The 27,550-nt window shown below is 36.5% G+C and overlaps 1 protein-coding gene across 2 annotated transcripts in view; it reads left to right on the forward strand.

Annotated features, from left to right (window-relative positions):
• Window positions 1-27,550, forward strand: part of DGKB (diacylglycerol kinase beta) — an 869,780-nt gene that overhangs the window by 663,282 nt on the left and 178,948 nt on the right. For both annotated transcript variants that reach the window (XM_070369773.1, XM_070369774.1), the window contains exon 22: window positions 390-585. In XM_070369773.1, the coding sequence (XP_070225874.1) occupies window positions 390-585 (196 nt within the window). The remainder of the gene's footprint in view (window positions 1-389; window positions 586-27,550) is intronic.

Raw genomic sequence — 27,550 nt, forward strand, 5'->3', positions numbered from 1 at the left:
AATTATGAATTCTGTTTCTTAATTTTTCCCCAATAAAACCCTGGAGTGTGTTCTAAATAGGAAGCAGTCATTACAATTTCAGTCTGAAATGTCACCAAGCTTAACAGAGTCAACCTCTGTAATGCATTGGAAATCTGCAGCTCATTATATGTGCAGACACTAAAGTGTGCCTTCCAAAGGTGTTCTGTAAACAAAGATACATCAATGACTTAATGTGATCATTTTTAAAGACTATTCATGATACCTGGTAAATGTTATTGACTGCTTTATCTTTTATAAAGATTAATTTAGAAAGGATAAGATTATAGATTTAAAAATTCTTACCAAAAGATGAGAAAATGCATAAGATGAAATCATATTGTTTCTGTTCTTTTCATCTTTCTGATCAGTGTGATGGAGTACAGATTGATTTAATAAACATCTCTCTGGAAGGAATTGCTATTTTGAATATACCCAGCATGCATGGAGGGTCCAATCTTTGGGGAGAGTCTAAGAAAAGACGAAGCCATCGCCGAATAGAGAAAAAAGGGTCTGACAAAAGGACCACGCTCATAGATGCCAAAGAGTTGAAGTTTGCAAGTCAAGGTAAGTTTTCTAACATTTAGTTGTTAAGTGGCTTAATAATCAGCTCTTGAAGGCTACTCTAAAATTAAAGAGTTTTCCATTTCCCTATAGCCTGTATATTTATGTGGTTATATTTTTAATGATATTAGATACACAAGTGAGATTGTTATATCATAATAGATTCTAAAAGTCATGTAACTGTCTATTTTTTCATGGACTTTTTCTCTTTATTCTCCTTTTCTGGATATAGTTCTTTACACAGGAAGTAAAATGTATGTGAGTTTTTAGTAGATTATAATATAGGATGCATTATACATTAAATTCTAGAATGTGATCATCTTGGTTAAGATGTTTGAGTTGCTATAACCAGGGCCTAGATTAACACTTTTCCTGAGGTGTGTTGCAAGTTTTATTCTTGGCTTTCTTACATGAAGCTGTTGTCATAAACATCATATATAATGGCATGTTTAAATATCCCATGGTCAGTTTTGATTATCTGCTTCTATTTTTCCAGAAATTTAGTAAAACTTGGAATGCCTGGAAAACAAAAGGTAAAGGGCTAACAAATAGGGTGCAATAGTGATGGATTAATTTTCAGTTCCACTGAAATAGAGTTCACCTTGGGACATGACAACTAATTCTTGTTGATAGATTTTACATAGACACCAAGTTGGTGGTATTCTAATAATTGATCATGTCCCAGTTTATGTATCCATACTATTTTTTTAGCCTTCTAGAATCTACCTAAAACCACTGATGGCATTCAGATGCCCAAGAAAACATATTGGCCCAGCCATGTGTAGCAAAGACAAAATGGGAAGTGGTTACAAACTTATGGGATAAATAAAGTAAATAAAAATTTGTTTTTTAAATAAAGATATAAAATGTGAGCATGGTTGATCAGCTTGATGCTGGTGGGAAATAGCTTCATGTTTTGGTGTCTTCAGGTATCTGATTCAAGTTTCAGTAGAGACTTCTGTAATGTGGAATTTGGTGACCATGAAGGTGGAAAAAAACTGACGAGGAAGCAATTAAGTATCCTCTTGAAAGTGTTTATTACAACCTGCCAATAACAGAAAGTTTTTATGCCTATTAAATGCATTGGCGATCCTAAAAAGACAAATCTTATAGAGTTGTGGAATTTAATGCAAGAAAGTGTGTACCAAATTAATTAAAAAGCTTTATATTCAGAATTAATATAACTGCATGAAAACATGGAGAAAAATGGTTTTTGGAGAGATACATAGAAAAAAATGAATCAATTTGTGCTATATGAATTTTAAAATGAGGGGAATTAGGTATAACTATTTATTTCTAGGAGTTGTTGACACTAATAATGTAGATTTCTAAAAAGATTTCTAAAAAATTTCTAAGTTAAAAAATTAGTTCAAGAACCATACTAAGACAAAACCTAAAAATCTCTGCTTCTATCCCTAGGGAAGCAATGAGAACATATAATAATATAATCCACAGAGTTAAAAAAGAAGTTTTATATATATATATATGTGTGTGTGTGTGTATATATAATATGTATGTAATAATTTCTACATTTATTTTTTCTGTTTGATCACTATATGTTAATACTTGGCATGTCCTTTGTATGTAGATATTTCAGGTGTGTATCTGAATTGATTCTCAGTGCTCAGCTGCCAACTATGTTTACCCAATGAGATGTTGTTAAAGTTTGTAAAATTCATGGCTGTGCTCCACCAGGATAAGTGTCTGTAGACTCACTATGGATCTAGCATCCCAGGTGGCGCTAGTGGTAATGAATGTGCCTATCAATGCAGGGGACATAAGAGTCATGGATTGATCCCTGGGTCAGGAAGATCCCCTGGAGTAGGAATGGCAACCGACTCCAGGATTCTTGCCTGGAAAATCCATGGGTAGAGGAACGTGGTGGGCTATAGTCCATGTGGTCGCAAAGAGTCAGACACAACTAAAGTGACTTAGCACACACTCATGACCTCATTCATTCCCCTTGGTATGCTGAGGAATACACATTTGGTGTGAAGAACAGACAGATCAGCCAGAAGTATAGACTGTCAGTGCCTATAACTCTAGAAAAAGGTCTCTCTTCCCATCCTATCTTCTTGCTTTGTACTATGAAACTGTTGGTTTCGAGTTTCCATAATCTTGGGAAAGAAAGAAGTGAGAAACTACAGAGTTTGTGACTTAAGGATGCATTTTTCTCAGTACGAGTGAGTGAAGTTGCTCAGTTGTGTATGACTCTTTGCAACCCCCTGGACTGTAACCTACCAGGCTCCTCCGTCGATGGGATTTCCCAGGCAAGAATACTGGAGTGGGTTGCCATTTCCTTCTCCAGGAGATCTCCTGAACCCAGGTCTCCCACATTGTAGGCAGACGCTTTACCATCTGAGCCACCAGGGCGTACAAAGATCAGGAAAAACATCAGAAATCAGAGTTTTCAAAAGTTGTATTAGTACAAAAGCATGCTTTATAATGGATTTGGCTAAACTGTTTTTCTACTCTCTGTACCAAATGTGCTTGTAAGTTTGGATTAATTTTACTTCAAGATCAGTATGCTTGCTCAGTCACTCAGTCATGTCCAACTGTTCATGACTCTATGGACTGTAGCCCACCAGGCTCCTCTGTCTGTGGAATTTTCCATGGAAGAATACTAGAGCAGGTTAATGCTTAAAATTACCTTATCAGCTGAATATTTTTGTAAAGATTTCTATATTAACCAGTCTTTTCTTTTATTAATTTTATCAAGATTTTTTCATTTTGATATGTTTCACAACAGAATAGTTAAGAATATCTCAAAATGTTTCTAAGTTTTGATTTCACATTCATTCTATCAATTCTTAAATGTTATACTTAATTATCAGCAATGAAAGAAACTTACTACTTAAAATATCTGCATGTATCCGTCTTTGAAATGGTAATTGTTTCTATCATTTGATCTTGTTTTCAATTTCTTGATGCCAAAATCATAAATAGTATTAAAGGTCAATCAGTATTTTAAATCTAACTGTATTTTCAAATTTACATAAAAGGACAGGTATTGTCTGTAGAATGAAATACAGAGAATATAATTCTAGTCCAACAAGTTTTCTTATTTAACCTAGGTTCAAATTAATAATTTCACTCTTAGAAAGATAGAATTAAATAAATTAAATAGGTTAATAATTTAAATGTCTTCTTTTTAAGATGCACTTCTTTAAATATTAACTAGCAACTTTCTGATATGGCTCTGTAAAAGATTTGAAGTTTAAACTAAATTTTTGCTGTATTAAAATGTAAGCTTGTTGCCATAAACTTTAGGAAGTTTTGGTGGTTGGAAGGTGGGGGAGCATATCTAACTTGATTCTTGAAATAAAGAATGTTTAATTCTTTAGTGGAAAGATTTAAATTAAGAAAAAAATTTGCAAGTTTGTTTTAATTTTTTAATGTCATAAATATAAGGTACAAGATCAGGTTTGGAGCATGACATACTCATTTATACTTTGCCCTACATGATCTGCAACTCCTACACAATTTATTTGCTTGCAATCTTTGAAGACACTGAGAGTATCAGATCAGAGTATCTTCACTTAATAAATTCACTTGTTGGAAACTTTACGGTTGATTTAATTCGAGTTGATCAAAATTATAAGTAATTAATTTAATTATATTATTGTTCTAGTAAAATATTCTAGAACAGTTGGATGCAATTCTGAAACATTTTTGTACATTTATCTAATTCAGACATTTTCTTTGTGCATTGGTCTTTTTGTTTTATTTTTGTTGTCTGCTTTCTTTTACTTCTTTAGGAAATACAAATGTGTGTATCATATATTGACAGCATGGTCTTTAAGCAAATTTGTGAAATCATTAAATTTGATATTCAGTGCCCTTAGCCTTAATAGTCTTTCCCATTTCTTTCAGTTGCTAAGTAAATATTCTTCTCCACTTCTTCTGCATTAAATCCGAGCATCAGAAAGATATCTAATAAATTCCTTCACATTAATATATAAATGACTGCCCATGAATGTAGAGGTATTTGCATTTTAAGAGAAGCAAAGGCCTTCAGCTAAACCATTATTTTTCATACTGTGTTCCATTGAGCTATAACTGTGGTTCTTGTTTATAATTCATTTCTGTCATATTTTGAAACAACAGCAGAAAACCTATAACAAAACCCTGTAAAGTGCATTCTATAGAAACATTTTGTCATATTGACTATTCTTAAATCATCAAATTGTGTTACTACACAAAGCAGCTTCCTTTCTTCCTCCTGTTCCACCTCCTCTTCTTCCCAGTGGCTGGATTGATCTGTAGATAGATGGAGAACATGATGGTTATTTCTTTCTACACACATGTTTGTAAACATATACATGTCTAAATGAGTAAATAGATAAATGTGACATTAATTGGAAAGTTCTAGCTGTGCAATGGTCATTTTAATATACATCATTGTATATTTAATGAGGAAAATTGTACAAATGGGTACATTACCACCACAGTGTATGTGAATCACAACTAAAAGGCCAGCAAGCTCAGGTACTTTTGCTTGGCACAAGCAATAAACAGAGCTTAACAATCAAAGGAAATGAAAACAAGGTGGTGATAATAATGTAATTAATACTTTTAATGAAAATGGAAGTCACTTAGAAAAGTTTTTGCGTTATAGGAAATTGCATTAGTTAACTGTCTCCGCCAAATAAGAAGTTTGTACTACAATGGAGTTTTAACAGAGATTTATGATACAAACATGCTCACAACTTCTGCTAAAGAGACAACGATGAAACTGAAACAGTTTCAGATAATATGCAGAAATAAGACAAATTTGACTAATTGAAACTTTGAGTTAACATCTGAAGCATGCAGCAAGTAAATTTTATTGACAAAGTTGAAAAACTATACTAAAAGGATACTTGTAAAAATTATTTTTTAACATCAAGGACCTCTCAAGTAATGTAAGCAGTTTTTACATATTCTAATGGTTTTAAGCTTTGAAGATAAAAGTCTAACTATACCATTTTCCAGTAAGGAATGCAGAATGGTGCAAGACTGTCAAGTGAGAGGTACAAAGTTCATGTCATTTACAATTACGTATCTGTCTTGATCAGGATTGGAGAAGGCAATGGCACCCCATTCCAGTACTTTTGTCTGGAAAATCCCATGGACGGAGGAGCCTGGTGGGCTGCAGTCCATGGGGTCGCTAAAAGTCGGACACGACTGAGTGACTTCACTTTCCCTTTTCACTTTCATGCACTGGAGAAGGAAATGGCAACCCACTCCAGTGTTCTTGCCTGGAGAATCCCAGGGACGGGGGAGCCTGGTGAGCTGCCATCTATGGGGTCGTACGGAGTCGGACATGACTGAAGTGACTTAGCAGCAGCAGCAGCTTGATCAGAATATCATACGACGTCATACGACAACAACAAAAGAACTCCAGAAATCAATAAAAAATAGGCTGCCTATAACGCTGCAGCTGCCCTCCTCATAATAACTCCATTATTCCCATAGAGTGACTATATCACAGGTGTTAGCAATTTGAACCTCTGAAATATATTTGCAGACATAAAATTCTAATTTTATTTTTAATTTACTGGTCTTAAAAATACTGCTTCATTTAAAAAAAAAAAAGGTTGACTGCTTTAAAAAGTTTGAAAACCAGTGAGCAAAAGTAATTACATTCAAGCCGTAGAATTTCAAACATTTGCCAAAAGCTAAGGGAGGTACTGTCAGGAGCAGCTGGACTTCCTGCTTGAAACCTCATTAACTAGGTGACTGTCTACCCCAGATATGGATACAGATAGAAAAGTTTATTTTAAAAGCTAATTAACGTATGATATTGTCAATAAAATCTTCAGTGTTTTCATTCCCATTTACCAATGCTAATTCTTTTCTTTGGGCCAAATTTCTCAGGGTAGCATATACTCCACTGAAGGAAAACTGAGCTGTACTCAGATGAATATTTTAAAGTGTGATAGTTTTTATATGTACAGTGGCTGCTGTTTTCTTTTTGGTAAGGGGTACTTTTTTCTTAATTTGTAATTTTAAATAATTTCATTTTTGAAATAAGTTCATTTAATTAAAATAGTGCTGTGCTAGGTTGCTTCAGTAACGTCCAACTCTTTGCAACCCTCTGGACTGTAACCTGCCAGGCTCCTCTGTCCATGGGATTCTCCAGGCAAGAATACTGCAGTGGGTTGCCGTGACTTCCTCCAGGGCATCTTCCTGGCCCAGGGTTTGAACCCACGTCTTCTGCGGCTCTAGTGTTAGAGGCGGATTCTTTACCACTGAGCCAAAACTAAAAAATAATAGAGGAAGTATGTGGATATGGAAAAAACTGATGGTGGGACTTCATGAAGGCTAATATTACAGATTCCAGCACTTTGTTTTATTTGCATAACCCCACTTTTGTATACTTAGTGTAAACATATTTTTTTATTCTTCATTATCTCGTATGAAATTTACTATGTATAAGTTCCCCCCAAATAAGCTTACACTGCACATATCCCTACCCCACCTTATTTGATGTCTGTACTCTGTACTGGGGAGACTAAAACTCTCATTCTTTTTAGGAGCTAGAGGGTAAAACTGTGTATGTGATTAACTGTCATGGACTCTCTATATCAAATGACTTTATCTATTTATTTGAAAACTCTGAAGAAGTAGAAAGGAAAAGAAGGTCAGTCCAAGCCGAACTTATTGAAGAAAACAAATGAGTTGAGATCTGTGACAGCTTGGCTAAAGTTGAATTTTGTTTCTGAAAATAAATAAGGTTATTGGCTTCAAGGTCTTTATCATTAAAATGGGGATTGTGAGTTCTCGAAGAGTTGGGATTAACCTATGTGTGCTGTTACTGTTTTGCCTAGAAAACTGCACAAAGGATATTTAAATAATAAGAATCGAAAACTTCCTACTCCTTGTAAAAGTTACAATTACCTTTTGTAACTTTGGAGAAGGGAATGGCAACTCACTCCAGTATTCTTGCCTGGAGAATCCCATGGATAGATGAGCCTGGCGGGCTACAGTCCATAGGGTTGCAAAGAGTTGGACACGACTGAGCAACTAACCCACACCTGAAATTTGATAAAAATGGACATTTGTCATGCATTATACATTTTATAGACATTTCTATGGGTTATGTAGGGTAATTTAGAAGGCATTTTTTTTTAAGTTGTCTAAATATAACTGCAACATTCATTTTAGAACTGTAGATGATGAATTTGGCATTCAAACACCAGCAAGTAGAACAATTTCCAGGCATTTAAATTCAGTGATTAAATCAATTACATTTAGAAGCAAAAAAAGGATTTCATGTTGCATTATTATACCTCGATGTTAAAATTGCTGAAAAAAGATCATGGCATTTGAGATGTTGCATTTTACAGAGATATATGCGTATACCAATACCATGACAATTTCATTAGTTTAAAATAGATAAATCCACACATTTGCTGTCTAGTAACCTTTAAGGAGATGTCTCAAGTTGAGTTTCTATGTTTTTAAACTGCCTCCTTTGAAAATTTCTAGCAATGGATAATGCAAGTAATAGCAAGTACTTAATAAAGCCATCTAAATATCAAAATTTCTCTTTGCCATTTGAAAATTACATCATAGGCCTGGATATATTAATGTGATAGGTCTCTCTCCTTTTTTTAGTTTTATTTTTTACAAAAGGCATGAATTTAAAATTTATAAACAACTATAAAAAGAAGTTATAAAATACAAAACATTTCTTATGTATAAAAATATATTTTCAAAATATAAGATCATCTGCTCTTATATTTGGCCTTTCAGTTCAGTTCAGTTGCTCAGTTGTGTCCGACTCTTTGTGACCCCATGGACTGCAACACTCCAGGCCTCCCTGTCCATCACCAACTCCTAGAGTCTACTCAAACTCATGTCCATCAAGTCGGTGATGCCATCCAGCCATCTCGTCCTGTGCCATCTCCTACTGTCCCCTTCTCCTCTCACCTTCAATCTTTCCCAGCATCAGGGTCTTTTCAAATGAGTCAGTTCTTCGCATCGGGTGGCCAAAGTATTGGAGTTTCAGTTTCAACATCAGTCCTTCCAATGAATATTCATGATTGATCTCCTTTAGGATGGACTGGTTGGATCTCCTTGCAGTCCAAGGGACTCTCAAGAGTCTTCTCCAACACCACAGTTCAAAAGCAACAATTCTTTGGCGCTCAGCTTTCTTTATAATCCAACTCTCACATTCATGCATGACTACTGGAAAAACCGTAGCTTTGACTAGATGGACCTTTGTTGGCAAAGTAACGTCTCTGTTTTTTAATATGCTGTCTAGGTTGGTCATAACTTCCCTAGCTGTCCTATAAAATCATGCATATATTGAAGAAGTATTTATGAAATTCCTGTTTGTCATGACACTATAAAAACTTAAAATATCAATCTTTAGAAAATTATTTTATTTATTATGGAGCTATATGAAATACCATTTTGTGACTAGGATTATTGCCCTATACCCCATGTTCAATAGTCAAAGTTTCAAAATCTGACAGACAGTATAATTATAGAAATAAAATCTGACATGCAGTACAACTCTTGAATTTATTATAGTGAAATCAGTAAGGCTACAAAATTATTTTGGACATAATACAGTATAAGTTATCATTTAAACAGAAATGTGGTGTTTTCTTATACATATTAATGATATCATTGAAATTAAAGGTTTATTCCTGAAAACAAATTGAAATTAGGAAAATGAAGAAAATCCAAAGAACAGGTAGATAGGAATTGTAGAACAAGGGGCCATTTGCTTTCACCTAATAAATCTAGGAAATTTGAAAAAAAAATGAGGTTTTAGTAATGGTTGCGTTTTGAAAAATATGTGATTTGGCAATTGATGCAAGGGAAAAGGGAAAGGAATTTGTTTACTTGGAGTTTTAAATGAAGGTTCAGCTGTTACCTTCTCTGTCTTCTGAGGCAAAGTATCTTCTTCATTTCAAATTGCTAATGCTATTCCCAGACTCTTCTGTGTTTCTGACTATTATTTCTGTATTTCTAACTATTTTCTAACTAAAATTCAACTTCTGAGGTTAATTTTAAATTCAGAGAAAGATGGAAAATATAAATGCTTTAACAGGTCATTTTCTCCACAATGCTGATGTCTGATATTAGGGATAAGACAACCATCTTACTTGTTTCTGTGACATAGCATAGAATCATGAGTTTTTTTTTAAATAATGGCAAGTTATTTACTCAGGCTAAAACTGCAGTATAAATTTTAATCTATTTAACCTGTGCATGGTAGAAATACAAAGCATATTTCCAAGTTAAATAAATACTGGCTGATTATGTAAGTCTTGACTCGTTAACACTGGTAGAGTATGCTTTCAAACAGTAGTCACATAAAGTTTCCCAATATGAGGCCATTCATAGAAGTGTCCTAAATATAAAGCAAATATATACAAATAACTTTGTCATTTGAGGATGATGGTTTGACACTCAGCTAATAGGGAAGTTAAAATAGCTTTCCTGTAATCAGTACTGGAGTGGGTTGCCGCTCCAGTGTTCTTGCCTAGAGAATCCCAGGGACGGGGGAGCCTGGTGGGCTGCCATCTATGAGGTCGCACAGAGTCGGACACGACTGAAGGGACTTAGCAGCAGCAGCAGCAGATAAATTTTCAGGCTTTCTGGGACATAACTTTGAAGAGATGGTGAAATAGAATGGGAAGCTAAGGAGGAGAGACAATCTTTTCATATTAGCAGCACACACAGAGCTTTTAAAGTTGATTAGAACAGCTTACCAATATATTATTTTCATCTTGAGTTCGTGTGCTATTGGTGGTGGTGTTGTGTTGGCTAATCAGTACATATAAAAATGGTTTCATATGTCCTGATTATAGAGAATTTTTTTTAAACAGTAAACACAAAAGAACTATCAAAAAGACATGAAATCAGTTACATAAATTCTTAAATATGAGTCATGGTTCCATTTTTTTTTTTCTATTTGTATTAAACACCATATTTTCTTTTCCATCGAGAGAAAATAACCAAGAAAACATATAATCTTATTGAGAATGAAGCTTTAATTATACCATCTTTTGAAGTGATATTATGTCTAATGATTTCATGTCATGATAGAGACATTGAACTTTTTATTTTACCCCTTTTTATTTATAAGTGTTTTATATTTGATTACCTTAATGGATATAATGAATACGCCAGTCTGGCTCCTGGTGTTCCTTACAGACAGTTGTCTTAACTACCAAAGTGTTCCAGGGTCAGGGTAGGATCTAGCAGAGAGCAAAGAGACTTGTTCCTTGAAAGAATCAAATCTCACCATAAGTAATTATCTTTAGCCTGTATGTACCTTTAACCAAAATAACTAACCACTGCCATGAATTTTACTTTTTACAAATACATGATAGAGCTAGTTAGCATAGAAATGGTAATTTCTTGGACAATATCCAGCCAACTATGTTTTTGTGGAAATTGATGGAGATTCATATAGATCACAATTCCTTCCATACTGAATAATTATTCTCCTGGTTAAATAAAAACAGTCATATTATTCTTCCTTGGACAAATTATAGATTTATAACTTGGATGCAGGTGGTGTCTGTTTGAGGCATTGTCTATTGGCTGGTGTACAGTACAGCTATTAATCAGAGTAAATTAAAAATTGAGGCCTGAATGTTGTAAAGTGACAGTCACTTGAAAAAAGACTAAAAACATCTATGGATAAACATAACTAATTTAAATGAGCCCACAAGCGGCTTTTTTGAGAAAGTTCAATTGCTGCACTGTTATTCTAATTATCCCATAATATGGTATAAAATAACAACCTCACTTTATCCTTATATTTATAAAGCTGTTCCCATTATCATTATATTTTACCTGTTCAAGTTCTGAAAGATTGCCACTCGTTGAGAGGTTCATTAAGAGAATAATTATATCTCACAGATTGGCAGAAAGAAAATGTATCTTTGAACAATTCCATTTCCCTGAACAGTTCGTTTCAAGGTGGAAGACAAGTCTATTAAGTATCTTCTACCCTTTTTAAACATGTCAAAGCTAACCATTAATACTGAAATTAGTAATTTGGTTCTGATTTAATGAAGCAATCAGCTGCTATTTGAAATGAACTCAATTTCTATGAATGAAACAAACATTTTTAATGTTGAATAGCAAAAAGTATTTAAGAATCTTTTTTATGTACAGTGATTTAACCTATCTCTCTTCTGATAGTTAAAGCCCTTAGCATATAGTCTTCTTCACTACAGATGCTTGAGAATATTTACTTCATCCAAATATTATATCATACTATTTTCTTACTAAATAAATGTCATTCACATTTTAAGAGTATCTTTTTAGAAAAATAATGAGTAGAATGTTACCAATATCAAAGAACTTTCTGTTTTTAAACTGACTGCAAGGAAGTTGCATAGAATTTGTGACTAAATGTCTTTTCAAAAGTAAAAGGAAATTCATGTGCACAAAAATGTGACTTCAATAGAAAATAGGTCTAATACATAGCACCTCATATTTAAACATGTTGGTACTCTGAAATAAGCTACCCATGGTCACATGCAAGCAAATGCTTTAAATCAACATAAATCTGTATGGTAAGTAACTGGACAGTAATAAAATAATATATCAATCACTGATGATTTTGCCAAGCCTTCTATACTTGATGATAAACACTTTCTTCCTGGAGTTCGTATATTGTAGTATTTTCTTAACATCGTCCAGCCCAGATTGCTAAAACTGTAGTACAGGATATCATATTCAGTGAGCTTAGTGGGAAGCAGAGAGTCTGTGCATCTTTTATTCAGTATAAAAATATAAAAGATGCTATTTGATTTTTTAAAGACAGTAATTGTATCAAATATAAATAGCAATTTTAAACATGTGTAGGATCTAAAGAACTCCCAGAGCTGTGAAATGAAATAATCTGTGTGTCTCATTTTATGTGTATGCAACTAAAACATGCTGATATATTAACAATGCTACTTGGAGTCAAAGTTTGAATATGAGATATTGTGCATTTTTTGTAGTTAGGTGTTATTTTTATAATTCTTCATTATATATTTTCTGTCCTTTTTTATTAATGAAACCTGTTTCTTCTGAAGGGATTATATAGGTCTTCATCTCTTTTTTATAAGATAGATTATTTTTAGATTTCTTTTTTGTTTCATTTTTTAATTTGTGCTATTTAGCTTCTGAATATTTTATATATGTTACATTTGTAAACATTTCATCCAATATTCATACAAAAGTTAGGAATTAACAAGAGATTATGATAGGTATTTTGATTCTTGAAGAAAGGAATGAATATCCTGTTTATGGTAGATATCGTAATTTAACTTCCATTGAAAGCCAAGAAATCAAAGTTATCGAAAATAGCAGGCAAAAAATGAAGTAAATGTGTTAATTTAGGCTTAAAAATTGAATTAAAATTTTTATAAATCTGACATTTTAAATACCTTTGGTAGACTTCATAGAAGAGTGTATTAAGTGAGTACACAAATAAAATGCCTTAATCGTGTATATGCTGGGACAGAGTTTGTATGCGTGTGTGCCTTTGTAGGTAGACATATATGTTGATGGTTTATGGGGTAAGACATATGGACATGCAGGTATCCCAATGATGCATGGAAGTGAATCACTTGAACACAATTTATTTTGGAAGTTCCAATCAGAAAGAAAAGCAGGGGAAACAAAGCATTGCTTTAAGAAAGGAAGGGAAATTTTATTTTTGTTTTAATAGCAATAGAAAGAGCATGATAGAACAAAGCATTCTCTAAAATACAAATCATGATCCCATTATTCCAAGGGAAAAAGAGATGAAAATAGGTAGAAGGGAATTCTTTATTCTGTCTTCCTTTCCTTTTTTCCCCACTTTATGCTATCCTTTGGGAATAATGCTGTCTTCAGATTCCCGTACTCTTCTATCTTCAGACGAGCAAGCCCATCCCAGAGTGACCCTGTAACAGTAGCCGAACACTCTTGATCTGAACCCTCTTGATCAATCCTTGCAGTACGTTTACACCTACTTATGAATCAGAAGACAGTAGTTTCTGAAGGTCTATAGGAAAATTGTGTCGACTTAAAAAAAACGAACAACATGCAAGTTGAAAGTTAAGTTTTACTGGGGGCAAAATGAAGATTATAGCTGAGGAGACAGCACTTAGATAGCACTGAGAAGCTGCTCCGAAGAGGTGGGGGAAAGACAGTATTTATGTGATTTTGGTGAAGGGAGAGTACATGCAGTCAATCCCATGTTTTTCCAGAAGGATTCTACTAGTCTCCTGAAGATTTCTGCTAGTCACGGGAAACAATCGTTACTGTGAAGGATTTTAGTGCTTTTCTAGATGTGAGGAGATACAAAAATTGGGCTCATAAAATTGGCTCCCCTAAATACCTAACTATCTGAAAACCTGTTCTGACGGTTCTTCAGAGCACAGAGTGCCTCCTTGCCGCTCTCCACCCTGAACTCCCTTCAGGGGGTGTTAAAAATCAGCAGCTGCAGGGGCACATGATTTAATCCTTGCAGAGGTAGATGGCAAGTGCCGATTTATAGCTGACATTGTTTACCAATGCAGCATTGACATTCCTTTCTTTCATTTTTAAAGTTGAACTATAATTGAACGTATAACGTTGTATAAGTTTAAGCTGTACAACTTTGTTGATCTGATGCATTTATATTTTGCAATGTGATCACCGCCATAGTGTTAGCTAAACCTCTATCATGTCACGTAATTATTATTTCTGTTTGTGTTGAGAATAACTAAGATCTAGTTTCTTGGCAACTCTGAAGTTTATAGTACAGTGTTGTTGACTATACTGTATTCACTTTTTAATTTTTTGATTATATGTCTTCTCATGATGTGTGTGATAAAAAGAAGTTATATTCCATGGCAAGGAAAAAAAATGAGCAAAATAATATCACGCCAATTGTTTGTCTTAAACAAAATCCTCATGCCAATCCAGGCTGACTTCTTCCTACTGTCTTTTCAAATCAACAGCCCCTGAGGGGAAAGACTTTTGACCTGGACATTGTAGGTCAGTGAATTTCTTAGAGATAGACTTTAGTTTTTGATTTTCTGGACTGTAAGAATATAGCAATAATAAGTTATTTATGGAAAAGAGAAAGAAATCTGTGACCTCAGACCAATTGTTAACTTGGCAAGTCTGTTTTCTAACCTGTATATAAATGAAAATAATCCTTTATGATGTTTTCACCTTACAGAGTGATTTGTACATATTAACACATTTCAAATAATTTACTATAGAAACGTAAGGTGCATATTTGATCAACTTAAGGATATGGACAAAGCTATCACCCGAGAGTGTATGAAGCACTTGTGTGTTTGGCCCACATTTATGAGAGAGGAGGCAAAGATTAAGCAGTCATTCTCCATCCATGGAAAATTTAGCCCTTCTAAGAATTAATCCTCATTCTTCAGAATTATAAAAATAAATAGGATTCTTACTTCACATTATGAATTATATTTCTTTTCCTGAAAAACTGTTTTATGGTTAAATAGTAGAATTCTCAATACTTGAAATCTTTAAATGAGATCTGACACGGAAATAAGTACTGATCTACCATTGAAGTAAAACAATTATTAATCATCCTTTCCCAAGAAAATGGAAATTCCTTTTAAAATATTTGTGCCAACCAAAGTTGATTAAAATTCAGTTCACTCTTTCCAGGTGTTGGGATGATAGAAATATTTTGTTTATGCTGGTTAGTTTCTTGGAGTCTCATCTGCTCATTCATTCCTCTCTTCTTCATGGTGAATTGTGGAAAATGTTTCCTTTCTGCACTCCCTTTGATTGCACACCTTCCGTTTTTCTTTCTCACAAAAGTCTTAGGATTGTGGTGGCCATAGTACTGATTCTTTGGGAGCCAGATAAGCAAACTGCCCACCAAGTTGCTTTGCCCATCAGTTCAGATTGTACCTGCTGCTCTTAAAATTTGGTTTCCCCTCCTGGCAGCATTACTGGTGATTCATAGAGATGTTTGTTTATAAGTGAAAGTGAAAATCGCTCAGTCATGTCCAGCTCTTTGTGACTCCATGAACTGTACAATCTGTGGAATTCTCTAGGCCAGAATAGTGGAGTGGGTAGCCTTTCCCTTCTTCAGGGGATCTTCCCAACCCAGGGATCGAACCCAGGTCTCCAGCATTGCAAGCAGATTCTTTACCAGCTGAGCCACAAGGGAAGCCCAGGAACACTGGAGTGGGTAGACTATTCCTTCTCCAGCAGATCTTCCCAACCCAGGAACTGACCCTGCAATCAGGGTCTCCTGCATTGCAGGCGGATTTTTTACCAACTGAGCTACCAGGGAATCCCTCGCTTAAGTAAGCTGTAATGGAAAGGACAAGCTGCGTAACAAATTACTGACTTTGTGAGGTGCTGTCTGCTGGAGTGAACATAAATTTTAGGAGAGGGCAAGGGGCAGGTAATAGGAGCTAGCTAAGCTGCAAGGAGATCCAACCAGTCCATTCTGAAGGAGATAAGCCCTGGGATTTCTTTGGAAGGAGTTATGCTAAAGCTGAAACTCCAGTACTTTGGCCACCTCATGCAAAGAGTTGACTCATTGGAAAAGACTCTGATGCTGAGAGGGATTAGGGGCCGGAGGAGAAGGGGCCGACAGAGGATGAGATGGCTGGATGGCATCACTGACTGGATGGACGTGAGTCTGAGTGAACTCCGGGAGTTGGTGATGGACAGGGAGGCCTGGCGTGCTACAATTCATGGGGTCGCAAAGAGTCGGACACGACAGAGCGACTGAACTGAACTGAACTGAAGCTGCAAAAATCTTTTCAAATTGGTACTGACTGTGTGCCAGTTGATGTGCCACTATCGATCAGCAAGATTTATGGCCCTTCAATATAGACTTAACATAGAATTGAAGAAACTAGGGAAAACCACTAGACCATTCAGGTATGACCTAAATCAAATCCCGTATGATTATACAGTGGAAGTTGGAAATAGATTTAAGGGCCTAGATCTGAGAGATAGAGTGCTTGATGAACTATGGAATGAGGTTTGTGACATTGTACAGGAGACAGGGATCAAGACCATCCCCATGGAAAAGAAATGCAAAAAAGCAAAATGGCTGTCTGGGGAGGCCTTACAAATAGCTGTGAAAAGAAGAGAAGCGAAAACCAAAGGAGAAAAGGAAAAATATAAGCATCTGAATGCTGGGATCCAAAGAATAGCAAGAAGAGATAAGAAAGCCTTCCTCAGAGATCAATGCAAAGAAATAGAGAAAAATAACAGAATGGCAAAGACTAGAGATCTCTTCAAGAAAATTAGAGATACAAGGGAACATTTCATGCAAAGATGGGCTTGATAAAGGACAGAAATGGTATGGACCTAACGGAAGCACAAGATATTAAGAAGAGGTGGCAAGAATACACAGAAGAACTGTACAAAAAGTTCTTCACAACCCAGATAATCATGATGGTGTGATCACTGACCTAGAGCCAGACATCCTGGAATGTGAAGTCAAGTGGGCCTTAGAAAGCATCATTATGAAAAAAGTTAGTGGAGGTGATGGAATTCCAGCTGAGCTATTTAAAATCCTGAAAGATGATGCTGTGAAAGTGCTGCACTCAATATGCCAGCAAATTTGGAAAACTCAGCAGTGGCCACAGGACTGGAAAAGGTCAGTTTTCATTCCAATCCCAAAGAAAGGCAATGCCAAAGAATGCTCAAACTACTGCACAATTACACTCATCTCACATGCTAGTAAACTAATGCTCAAAATTCTCCAAGCCAGGTTTCAGCAATATGTGAACCATGAATTTCCAGATGTTCAAGCTGGTTTTAGAAAAGGCAGAGGAACCAGAGATCAAATTGCCAACATCCGCTGGATCATGGAAAAAGCAAGAGAGTTCCAGAAAAACATCTGTTTCTGCTTTATTGACTATGCCAAAGCCTTTGACTGTGTGGATCACAATAAACTGTGGAAAATTCTGAAAGAGATGGGAATACCAGACCACCTGACCTGCCTCTTGAGAAATGTGTATGCAGGTCAGGAAGCAACAGTTAGAACTGGACATGGAACAACAGACTGGTTCCAAATAGGAAAAGGAGTACGTCAAGGCTGTATATTGTCACCCTGTTTATTTAACTTATATGCAGAGTACATCATGAAAAACGCTGGACTGGAAGAAACACAAGCTGGAATCAAATTTGCCGGGAGAAATATCAATAACCTCAGATATGCAGATGACACCACCCTTATGGCAGAAAGTGAAGAGGAACTAAAAAGGCTCTTGATGAAAGTGAAAAAGGAGAGTGAAAAAGTTGGCTTAAAGCTCAACATTCAGAAAACAAAGATCATGGCATCTGGTCCCATCACTTCATGGGAAATAGATGAGGAAACAGTGGAAACAGTGTCAGACTTTATTTTTGGGGCTCCAAAATCACTACAGATGGTGACTGCAGCCATGAAATTAAAAGACGCTTACTTCTTGAAAGGAAAGTTATGACCAAGCTAGATAGCGTATTGAAAGCACAGACATTACTTTGCCAACAAAGGTTCGTTTAGTCAAGGCTATTGTTTTTCCAGTGATCATGTATGGATGTGAGAGTTGGACTGTGAAGAAGTCTGAGCACCAAAGAATTGATGCTTTTGAACTGTGGTGTTGGAAAAGACTCTTGAGAGTCCCTTGGACTGCAAGGAGATCCAACCAGTCCATTCTGAAGGAGATCAGCCCTGGGATTTCTTTGGAAGGACTGATGCTAAAGCTGAAACTCCAGTACTTTGGCCACCTCATGCGAAGAGTTGACTCACTGGAAAAGACTCTGATGCTGGGAGGGATTGGGGGCAGGAGGAGAAGGGGCTGACAGAGGATGAGATGGCTGGATGGCATCACTGACTCGATGGACGTGAGTCTGAGTGAACTCTGGGAGTTGGTGATGGACAGGGAGGCCTGGCGTGCTGCAGTTCATGGGGTCGCGAAGAGTCGGACACGACTGAACGACTGAACTGGACTGAACTGAACATAGACTTGGTAAGAAAAGGAAAGTCGGAGTTTTCTAACTTGTTCACAGCCTCCTGCTTTGGAACAGCTCCTTCTAGGCAGCAGGATTGCAGTGTCATTACAGGTCACTCCCAGTTCTCAGGGAACTCTGTATTGTCTCAAGACTTTAAGTTTTTATTTTGTTGTTATTGCATGTGTTGTTTTACTATTGTTGGTGATGTTGACACTAGTATTTTTAAACTGATATGGGAAAAGTCTCACAGAGTTAGAGTGTGGTATAGTCAGTCAGTAAGTTCAGTTGCTCAGTCATGCCCAGCTCTTTGTGACCCCATAGACTGCAGCATGCCAAGCCTCCCTGTCCATCACCAACACCAGGAGCATGCTCAGACTCTTGTCCTTTGAGTTGGTGATGCCATCCAACCATCTCATCCTTTGTGGGCCCTTTCTGCTCCTGCCTTCAGTGTTTCCCAGTATCACAGGGTCTTTTCTAGTGAGTCAGTTCTTCACATCAGGTGGCCAAAGTATTGAAGCTTCAGCTTCAGCATCAGCCCTTCCAATGAATATTCAGGACTGATTTCCTTTAGGATTGACTGGTGGGATGTCCTTGCAGTCCAAGGGACTTTCAGGAGTCCGCTCCAACACACAGTTCAAAAGCATCAATTCTTTGGCGCTCAGCTTTCTTTATGGTCCAACTCTCACGTACATACATGACTATTGGAAAAACCATAGCTTTTACTAGACGGACATTTGTCATCATAGAAATGTCTATGCTTTTTAATATGCTGTCTAGGTTGGTCATAGCTTTTCTTCCAAGGAACAAGCATCTTTTAATTTCATGGCTGCAGTCACCATCTGCAGTGATTTTGGAGCCAAGAAAATAAAGTCTGTCACTGTTTCCATGGTTTTCCCATCTATTTGCCATGAAGTGATGGGACCAGATGCCATGATCTTCTTTTTTTGAATGTTGAGGTTTAAGTCAGATTTTTCAATCTGCTCTTTCACTTTCATCAAGAGGCTCTTCAGTTTCTCTTCACTTTCTGCCATAAGGGTGGTGTCATCTGCATATATAAGTTATTAATATTCCTGGATAACCCTAGTAGAGATTGACTAGGTTAATCTCTACTAGGTTAACTGTGATATGTCCCTTTAAAGTATGATGTTCTGTTTTTCTGTTTCCATTGATATTTCTCCTGGTAGTCTTGATTCCAGCTTGTGCTAAATCTAGCCTGGGATTTTGCATGATGTACTCTGCATATAAGTTAAATAAGCAAGGTGAAAATATATGGCCTTGATGTATTCCTTTCCCAATTTGGAACCAGTCCATTGTTTCCATTATTGCTGGATTGCTGGTGCAAAGTCTTATATCTAGCATTATCTCTGTGTAAACTTTCATATATATATATAGGGGGAGAGAGAGAATGCATGTAACTCTTTTTTCAAAAATGATCAGTGAATGAACAGATTATGCTTTTACTAACAATTTTTTCTCAACCTGTTTTCTTGATTAACTAATGGTTTTTGTCTTCATTAGAAATTGTGTAGGATGGACAGAACTTTAAAGATTGAGTTAAACAGGAATAAGCTCTTCAACTGAGCAAATTTATTTCCCTCATTTTAAATCTGTTTTTCTGAAGTTAGTAGGTAGGATTTTTAAAATCATTTTACAGTGTGCTATGTATACTTAGGGCTTCTCAAGTCGTTCAGTGGTAAAGAATCTCCCTGCCAGTGCAGGAGACACAAGAGACACGTGTTTGATCCCTGGGTCGAGAAGATCCCCTGGAGTAGGAAATGGCAGCCCATTCCAGTATTCTTGCCTGGAAAAGTTCAATAGACAAAGGAGCCTGGCATGGGGTCACACAGAATTGGGACATGATTGAGTGGCTGAACATACATGTATGCTTAATGAATAGGTAACAAAGAGCAATGATATTAAGACCAGAAACAACAACATACACACAAGATATTCATTCAGTTGTTTCATACATGCCCAGCCGATCGGACTTGTGATCATCTCCTTCTCACGTACTCCACTCAAGCCAAATTGATCTTTTTGATGCTCATCACAAACACCAAGCATGGCACCATCTCAGAGCCTTTGCATTGATATTCCCTCTGCCTGGAATATTCTGACCTTAGCTCTTCACATGGTTTCACTTCTTTAAGATTGCTGATAAAATATGCTCCCTTTGGAAAGGGCTTCCCTGATCACATACCTAAAATATCATGCTGTTCCTTCCCACTCCCTACTCCCTGTCTTCCCCCTGTCTTACTATGTGTTATCCTTTTTAAAAAATTGAACATATTAATGAACTAAAACACTTATACAGAAAATTGTCCCTGTCTTACCCCTGTCTTACTATGTGTTATCCTTTTTAAAAAATTGAACACATTAATGAACTAAAACTCTTGTACAGAAAATTGTACATATCATAGTTGTACAACTGGTGAGTTTTGGCAAGTGAGCACATCTATGTAGCAATTCTTCCAGATCAATAAACAGAATATTACCAACCTCACAGAACAGAGCCCAAACCTATTTCCTCCTCAGCATCCTGGCCTCTGTTACTATGAATAAGTTTTGTCAGTTTTTAAACTTTACATAAATACAGTCATGTAGCATATATTCATTTATGTCAAGCTTCTTTAATTTCATAATTTCATTTTTCAATTTTATTCATTGTATTAGTATGCTATTTTTTTCATCATGAAGCTATTATAAATTCTAATGCTATGAACGTTCTTATACAGGTCTTTTGATGTGTATATGCATCATATACACATATGATGTGTATATGTATATCTATATATATTCTGAATATAGACTAAGAAATGAAAATTACTGGATCATAGATTTTGTGTATATTCAGCTGTAGTAGATACTGCTAGAAGTGGTTTTACCAGTTTACACTCCATTCAGCAGACAAGGCTTCCAGTTGATTCCATATCCTCACCAAGACTTTGTATGATGAGTCTTTTTAATTTAGTCATTCTGTTTTGTTGTGCTTTAAATACACATGTTACTGATTGACTAATAATGTGGAGCACCATTTTATGTGAACAGGTTATTTGGATATCCTCTAGTTTCTTGCCTATTTTTTATTGGGTCAATCTAGCTAGCTCACTGTGTATTTATATTTGAAAGAACTAGAGTCTTGTTGGTTCTTTGGATTGATAATTTATTCTCCCACTATGTGGCTTACCTCTTTATTATTGATGTCTTTTGAAAATCAGAACCTCTTGATTTGATTTGTTTTAGTATATTTATTCCTTTTTGATTATTGCTTTTTATCAGTGGTTAGGTCTTTTAAATTATTTTTCTAAATCTTTTAACATCTCCTGTGTTATTTTGGAGAAGCTTTATTTGTTTAACTTTTAAATGAAATTGATTTTTGTGCATGGTTTAAGATTGAGGTCAGGGATAATTGCTTTTTGCATATAATGATTCAATTTACAAAGCACACTTTGTTGAAAAGCCTCCTTAACTCCATTGTTTAATGGTAACATAATGTTGATTCAGGTATCTGTTTATTTATTGACTTATTTCTGAACTCTATATTCTATACTAAAAATAGGCAAACTTCTCTAATGTCAGAGAATAAATATTTAAAATTTGGGGGTCATGTGCTCTCTATCACACCTATTCAACTCTGTCATAGTAGCACAAAAGCAGTCAAAAACCCTACATAGATGAATGCACATGGCTCTGTTCCAGTAAAAGTACTTCCAAAAACAGGTGGCAGGCCAGATTTGACTCATAGCTACAGTTTGCTGACACCTGTTCACCACCATCAGCCTATTTGTCAATGTTTATGTCAATACCGCACTGTCCTCATTAATGTCTTGTTTTTCAAGAAGAATATTCCCTTTAAGTTTTTCTTACACATCTTAGAATCAGCATGTTAATTCCTCCAGTCAAGAAATAAGTAAATAAATAACTGAGGGGATTGTAATTGGAATTACATTGGTGAATTTAGGCAAAATTAACGTTTACAATCTGTGTCTCCCAATTCATGAGCATACTATATCTTTCCTTGATTTAGCTTTTTAAAAACATTTCTCAAAATAATGATTCATAATTTTTGATGTGTAGTAGTCTTATGCATAGATATTTGATGTTTGGGTATGCTATTCTAAATAGCATATTTTCTGATATTTACTTCCTAATTGTTGCTGTTATATAGATATAAAACTTGCTGAAGCTACTTATCGGTTCTGACAGTGTATGCATCGATTCTGTTGGATTTTAAATACCTGTTTTCATATCAGATACAAGTGATGGCAGCTGTATTTTTTTTCTTTTTCTGCTCTTAGACCTTTCCATTTTACTCTTCTTAGTTGCCTTCTTAAAGTTTGCAGTACAGTGCTAAATGCAGGTGATGATAGCAACTTTGATTTTGGATAGTGAAGAGCTGAATTTTAGTATTTCACTGTTTATCTGATGTTTGCTGCATGCTTTTATAGGTACATCTTAAACTAAAGATTTAGCCTTCAAGTTTACTAAGTTTCTACTATAAATGAGTGTTGAATTTTATCAAAATTTGGTTCCATATGTATTGAGAAAAGCATGCAAATTTACTTTTTCGTTCCTTGAATTACTTTAATTTTCAAATTTTAAAGCAACCATGCATTCCATTGCAAAATCTAACCTGGCATGATGTTCTGTCATCTCTGTGCAGCACTGGGTTGAATTTACTGCTAATAGATTTAGCATTCAGGAGAATCATCACTACTTACTTTCTTATAATGTTACTATTAGGTTGAATTAACAAGGTAAACCAGGTTAAGCTCATTAGTTAAGCTCACTAGCTAGTTTAAAGTTATTAATATTATGCCAGCCTTGTAATACAAGTTAAGGAGTTTACTATCTTAACATATTCTCTGAAGCCATCTGCACCCAAAATTTTTCTTATGTTTAAAAATGTAATTATAGGGCAATGGCGGAGGTCGCTGTGGTGAGGAAGAACGAGGGCTCGAACTTTCTTACTGGCCTGAGAGCTTTAGGGCTCCTTTAAAAAAATAAATAAATAAAAATAAAAATGTAATTATCTTAAAAATATGTACTAAAACTCAGCTAGTATTTCTGCTGAACTGGGCAGCTTGTCTGATGTATTTGCCCGGATCCTGGTTATCCCTAAACTATGGGTCCTTCAGTTCAGTTCAGTTCAGTCGCTCAGTCGTGTCCGACTTTTTGCGACCCCAAGAATCACAGCACGCCAGGCCTCCCTGTCCATCACCAACTCCCGGAGTTCACTCAGACTCATGTACATGGAGTCGGGGATGCCATCCAGCCATCTCATCCTCTGTCATCCCCTTCTCCTCCTGCCCCCAATCCCTCCCAGCATCAGAGTCTTTTCCAGTGAGTCAACTCTTTGCATGAGGTGGCCAAAGTACTGGAGTTTCAGCTTTAGCATCATTCCTTCCAAAGGAATCCCAGGGCTGATCTCCTTCAGAATGGACTGGTTGGATCTCCTTGCAGTCCAAGGGACTCTCAAGACTCTTCTCCAACACCACAGTTCAAAAGCATCAATTCTTCGGCTCTCTACCTTCTTCACAGTCCAACTCTCACATCCATACATGACCACTGGAAAAACCATAGCCTTGACTAAACGAACCTTTGTTGGCAAAGTAATGTCTCTGCTTTCAATATGCTATCTAGGTTAGTCATAACTTTTCTTCCAAGGGTAAGCGTCTTTTATTTTCATGGCTGCAGTCACCATCTGCAGTGATTTTGGAGCCCAAAAAATAAAGTCTGACACTGTTTCCACTGTTTCCTCATCTATTTGCCATGAAGTGATGGGACTAAATGTCATGATCTTCGTTTTCTGAATGATGAGCTTTAAGCCAACTTTTTCACTCTCCTCTTTCACTTTCATCAAGAGGCTTTTGAGTTCTCTTCACTTTCTGCCATAAGGGTGGTGTCATCTGCTTATCTGAGGTTATTGATATTTCTCCCGGCAAATTTGATTCCAGCTTGTGCTTCTTCCAGCCCAGCGTTTCTCATGATGTACTCTGCATATAAGTTAAATAAACAGGGTGACAATATACAACCTTGACGTACTCCTTTTCCTACTTGGAACCAGTCTGTTGTTCCATGTCCAGTTCTAACTGTTGCTTCCTGACCTGCATACAGATTTCTCAAGAGGCAGGTCAGGTGGTCTGGTATTCCCATCTCTTTCAGAATTTTCCACAGTTTATTGTGATCCACACAGTCAAAGGCTTTGGCATAGTCAATAAAACAGAAATAGATGTTTTTCTGGAACTCTCTTGCTTTTTCCATGATCCAGCGGATGTTGGCAATTTGATCTCTGGTTCCTCTGCTTTTTCTAAAACCAGTTTGAACATCAGGAAGTTCACAGTTCATGTATTGCTGAAGCCTGGCTTGGAGAATTTTGAGCATTACTTTACTAGTGTGTGAGATGAGTGCAATTGTGCGGTAGTTTGAGCATTCTTTGGCATTGTCTGGCATTGACTGGAATGAAAACTGACCTTTTCCAGTCCTGTGGCCACTGCTGAGTTTTCCAAATTTGCTGGCATATTGAGTGCAGCACTTTCACAGCATCATCTTTCAGGATTTGGAATAGCTCAACTGGAAATCCATCACCTCCACTAGCTTTGTTCATAGTGATGCTTTCTGAGGCCCACTTGACTTCACATTCCAGGATGTCTGGCTCTAGGTGAGTGATCACACCATTGTGAGTATCTGGGTTGTGAAGGTCTTTTTTGTACAGTTCTTCTGTGTATTCTTGCCACCTCTTCTTAATGCCTTGTGCTTCTGTTAGGTCCATACCATTTCTGTCCTTTATTGAGCCCATCTTTGCATGAAATGTTCCCTTGGTATCTCTAATTTTCTTGAAGAGGTATCTAGTCTTTGCCATTCTGTTGTTTTCCTCTATTTCTTTGCATTGATAGCTGAGGAAGGCTTTCTTATCTCTTCTTGCTATTCTTTGGAACTCTGCATTCCGATGATTATATCTTTCCTTTTCTCCTTTGCTTTTCATTTCTCTTCTTTTCTCAGCTATTTGTAAGGCCTCCCCAGACAGCCATTTTGCTTTTTTGCATTTCTTTTCTATGGGGATGGTCTTGATCCCTGTCTCCTGTACAATGTCATGAACCTCAGTCCATAGTTCATCAGGCATTCTATCTATCAGATCTAGTCCCTTAAATCTATTTCTCACTTCCACTGTATAATCATAAGGGATTTGATTTAGGTCATACCTGAATGTTCTAGATGTTTTCCTACTTTCTTCAATTTCAGTCTGAATTTGGCAATAAGGAGTTCATGATCTGAGCCACAGTCAGCTCTGGTCTTGTTTTTGCTGACTGTATAGAGCTTCTCCATCTTTGGCTGCAAAGAATATAATCAATCTGATTTCAGTGTTGACCATTTGGTGATGTCCATGTATAGAGTCTTCTCTTGTGTTGTTGGAAGAGAAAATGCACTATGACCAGTGCATTTTCTTGGCAAAACTCTATTAGCCTTTGCCCTGCTTCATTCCGTATTCCAAGGCCAAATTTGCCTGTTACTCCAGGTGTTTCTTGACTTCCTACTTTTGCATTCCAGTCCCCTATAATGAAAAGGATATCTTTTTTGGATGTTAGTTCTAAACGGTCTTGTAGGTCTCCATAGAACCATTCAACTTCAGGTTCTTCAACGTTACTGGTTGAGGCATAGACTTGGATTACCGTGATATTGAGTGGTTTGCCTTGGAAACGAACAGAGATCATTCTGTCGTTTTTGAGATTGCATCCAAGTACTGCATTTTGGACTCTTTTGTTGACCATGATGGCTACTCCATTTCTTCTAAGGGTTTCCTGCCCGCAATAATAGATATAATGGTCATCGGAGTTAAATTCACCCATTCCAGTCCATTTTAGTTCGCTGATTCTTAGAGTGCAATGTTCACTCTTGCCATCTCCTGTTTGACCACTTCCAATTTGCCTTGATTCATGGACCTGACATTCCAGGTTTCTATGCAATATTGCTCTTTACAGCATCGGACCTTGCTTCTATCACCAGTCACATCCACAACTGGGTATTGTTTTTGCTTTGGCTCCATCCCTTCATTCTTTCTGGAGTTATTTCTCCACTGATCTCCAGTAGCATATTGGGCACCTACTGACCTGGGAAGTTCCTCTTTCAGTATCCTATCATTTTGCCTTTTCATACTGTTCATGGGGTTCTCAAGGCAAGAATACTGAAGTGGTTTGCCATTCCCTTCTCCAGACTCTGTAGTTTACAGTTGTCTATTTCACATGGATGCAAACTTATTTTGTTTCTTCCTTTTGAAAGAGATAGAAATACATACATTTTCTGTACCTCACACTGAAGGCTGTGTTACTCTGCTCCAGAAAAATACCGTATTTGCAGAGCAAATGCAATGGATGTTGCTATTTTGTAAAGTTTAGTTTTCTACTGTTCTAGGCAATTATCCATCCCTTATTTTTAACAGATGTTAAACTGGTGTCATAAATGAGAATAAGACAGAGACTACTACTTCTGCCTTCTTTAAATCTTTGTAAATGACATTAATTATACACAGAACAAGAAACCAATGGGAAGGATCTGCCAATTAGCAAAGATGTGCAATCCAATAATATATTTAGAGGTCTCAGAAAAGACCACCTGATGGGTCTGTGGACATCCATGTGCCAGATGAAGGCCAGAATTCTGTTTATTATCTGGCTCCCTCCCATGTCTTTTCTATTAGGAGGACTGTTGAATCATTCTGGGCCTCAGGATATCAGTTTTAGTTTTGACTCTGAGTGAACAGTCCTTGAAAGTTCTGGATATTTCTCTTTATCCAATGCATAGTCCCTTGAGTAAAGGGTCTTAAGAATCTTTGGAAAAGGAGTATGGGAATTATGACTTCATGCTATCATGACACTGCTTGGTGCCACCTCTTAGAGATCTGTCCTGTCCTTCAGCAGATAGTCTTCAAACAAAAGTCTGAGACTCAACCCAGTTCTCCAAACTGTTCAAGAGATGGTGAGTGGAAAGTGGGAGTGATGTAGAGGGAGGAACAGATCAAGGAGGGAAACCTGAACTAGTCTGC

Source organism: Bos mutus, chromosome 4 (genome assembly GCF_027580195.1).
Source record: "Bos mutus isolate GX-2022 chromosome 4, NWIPB_WYAK_1.1, whole genome shotgun sequence".
NCBI lineage: Eukaryota > Metazoa > Chordata > Mammalia > Artiodactyla > Bovidae > Bos > Bos mutus.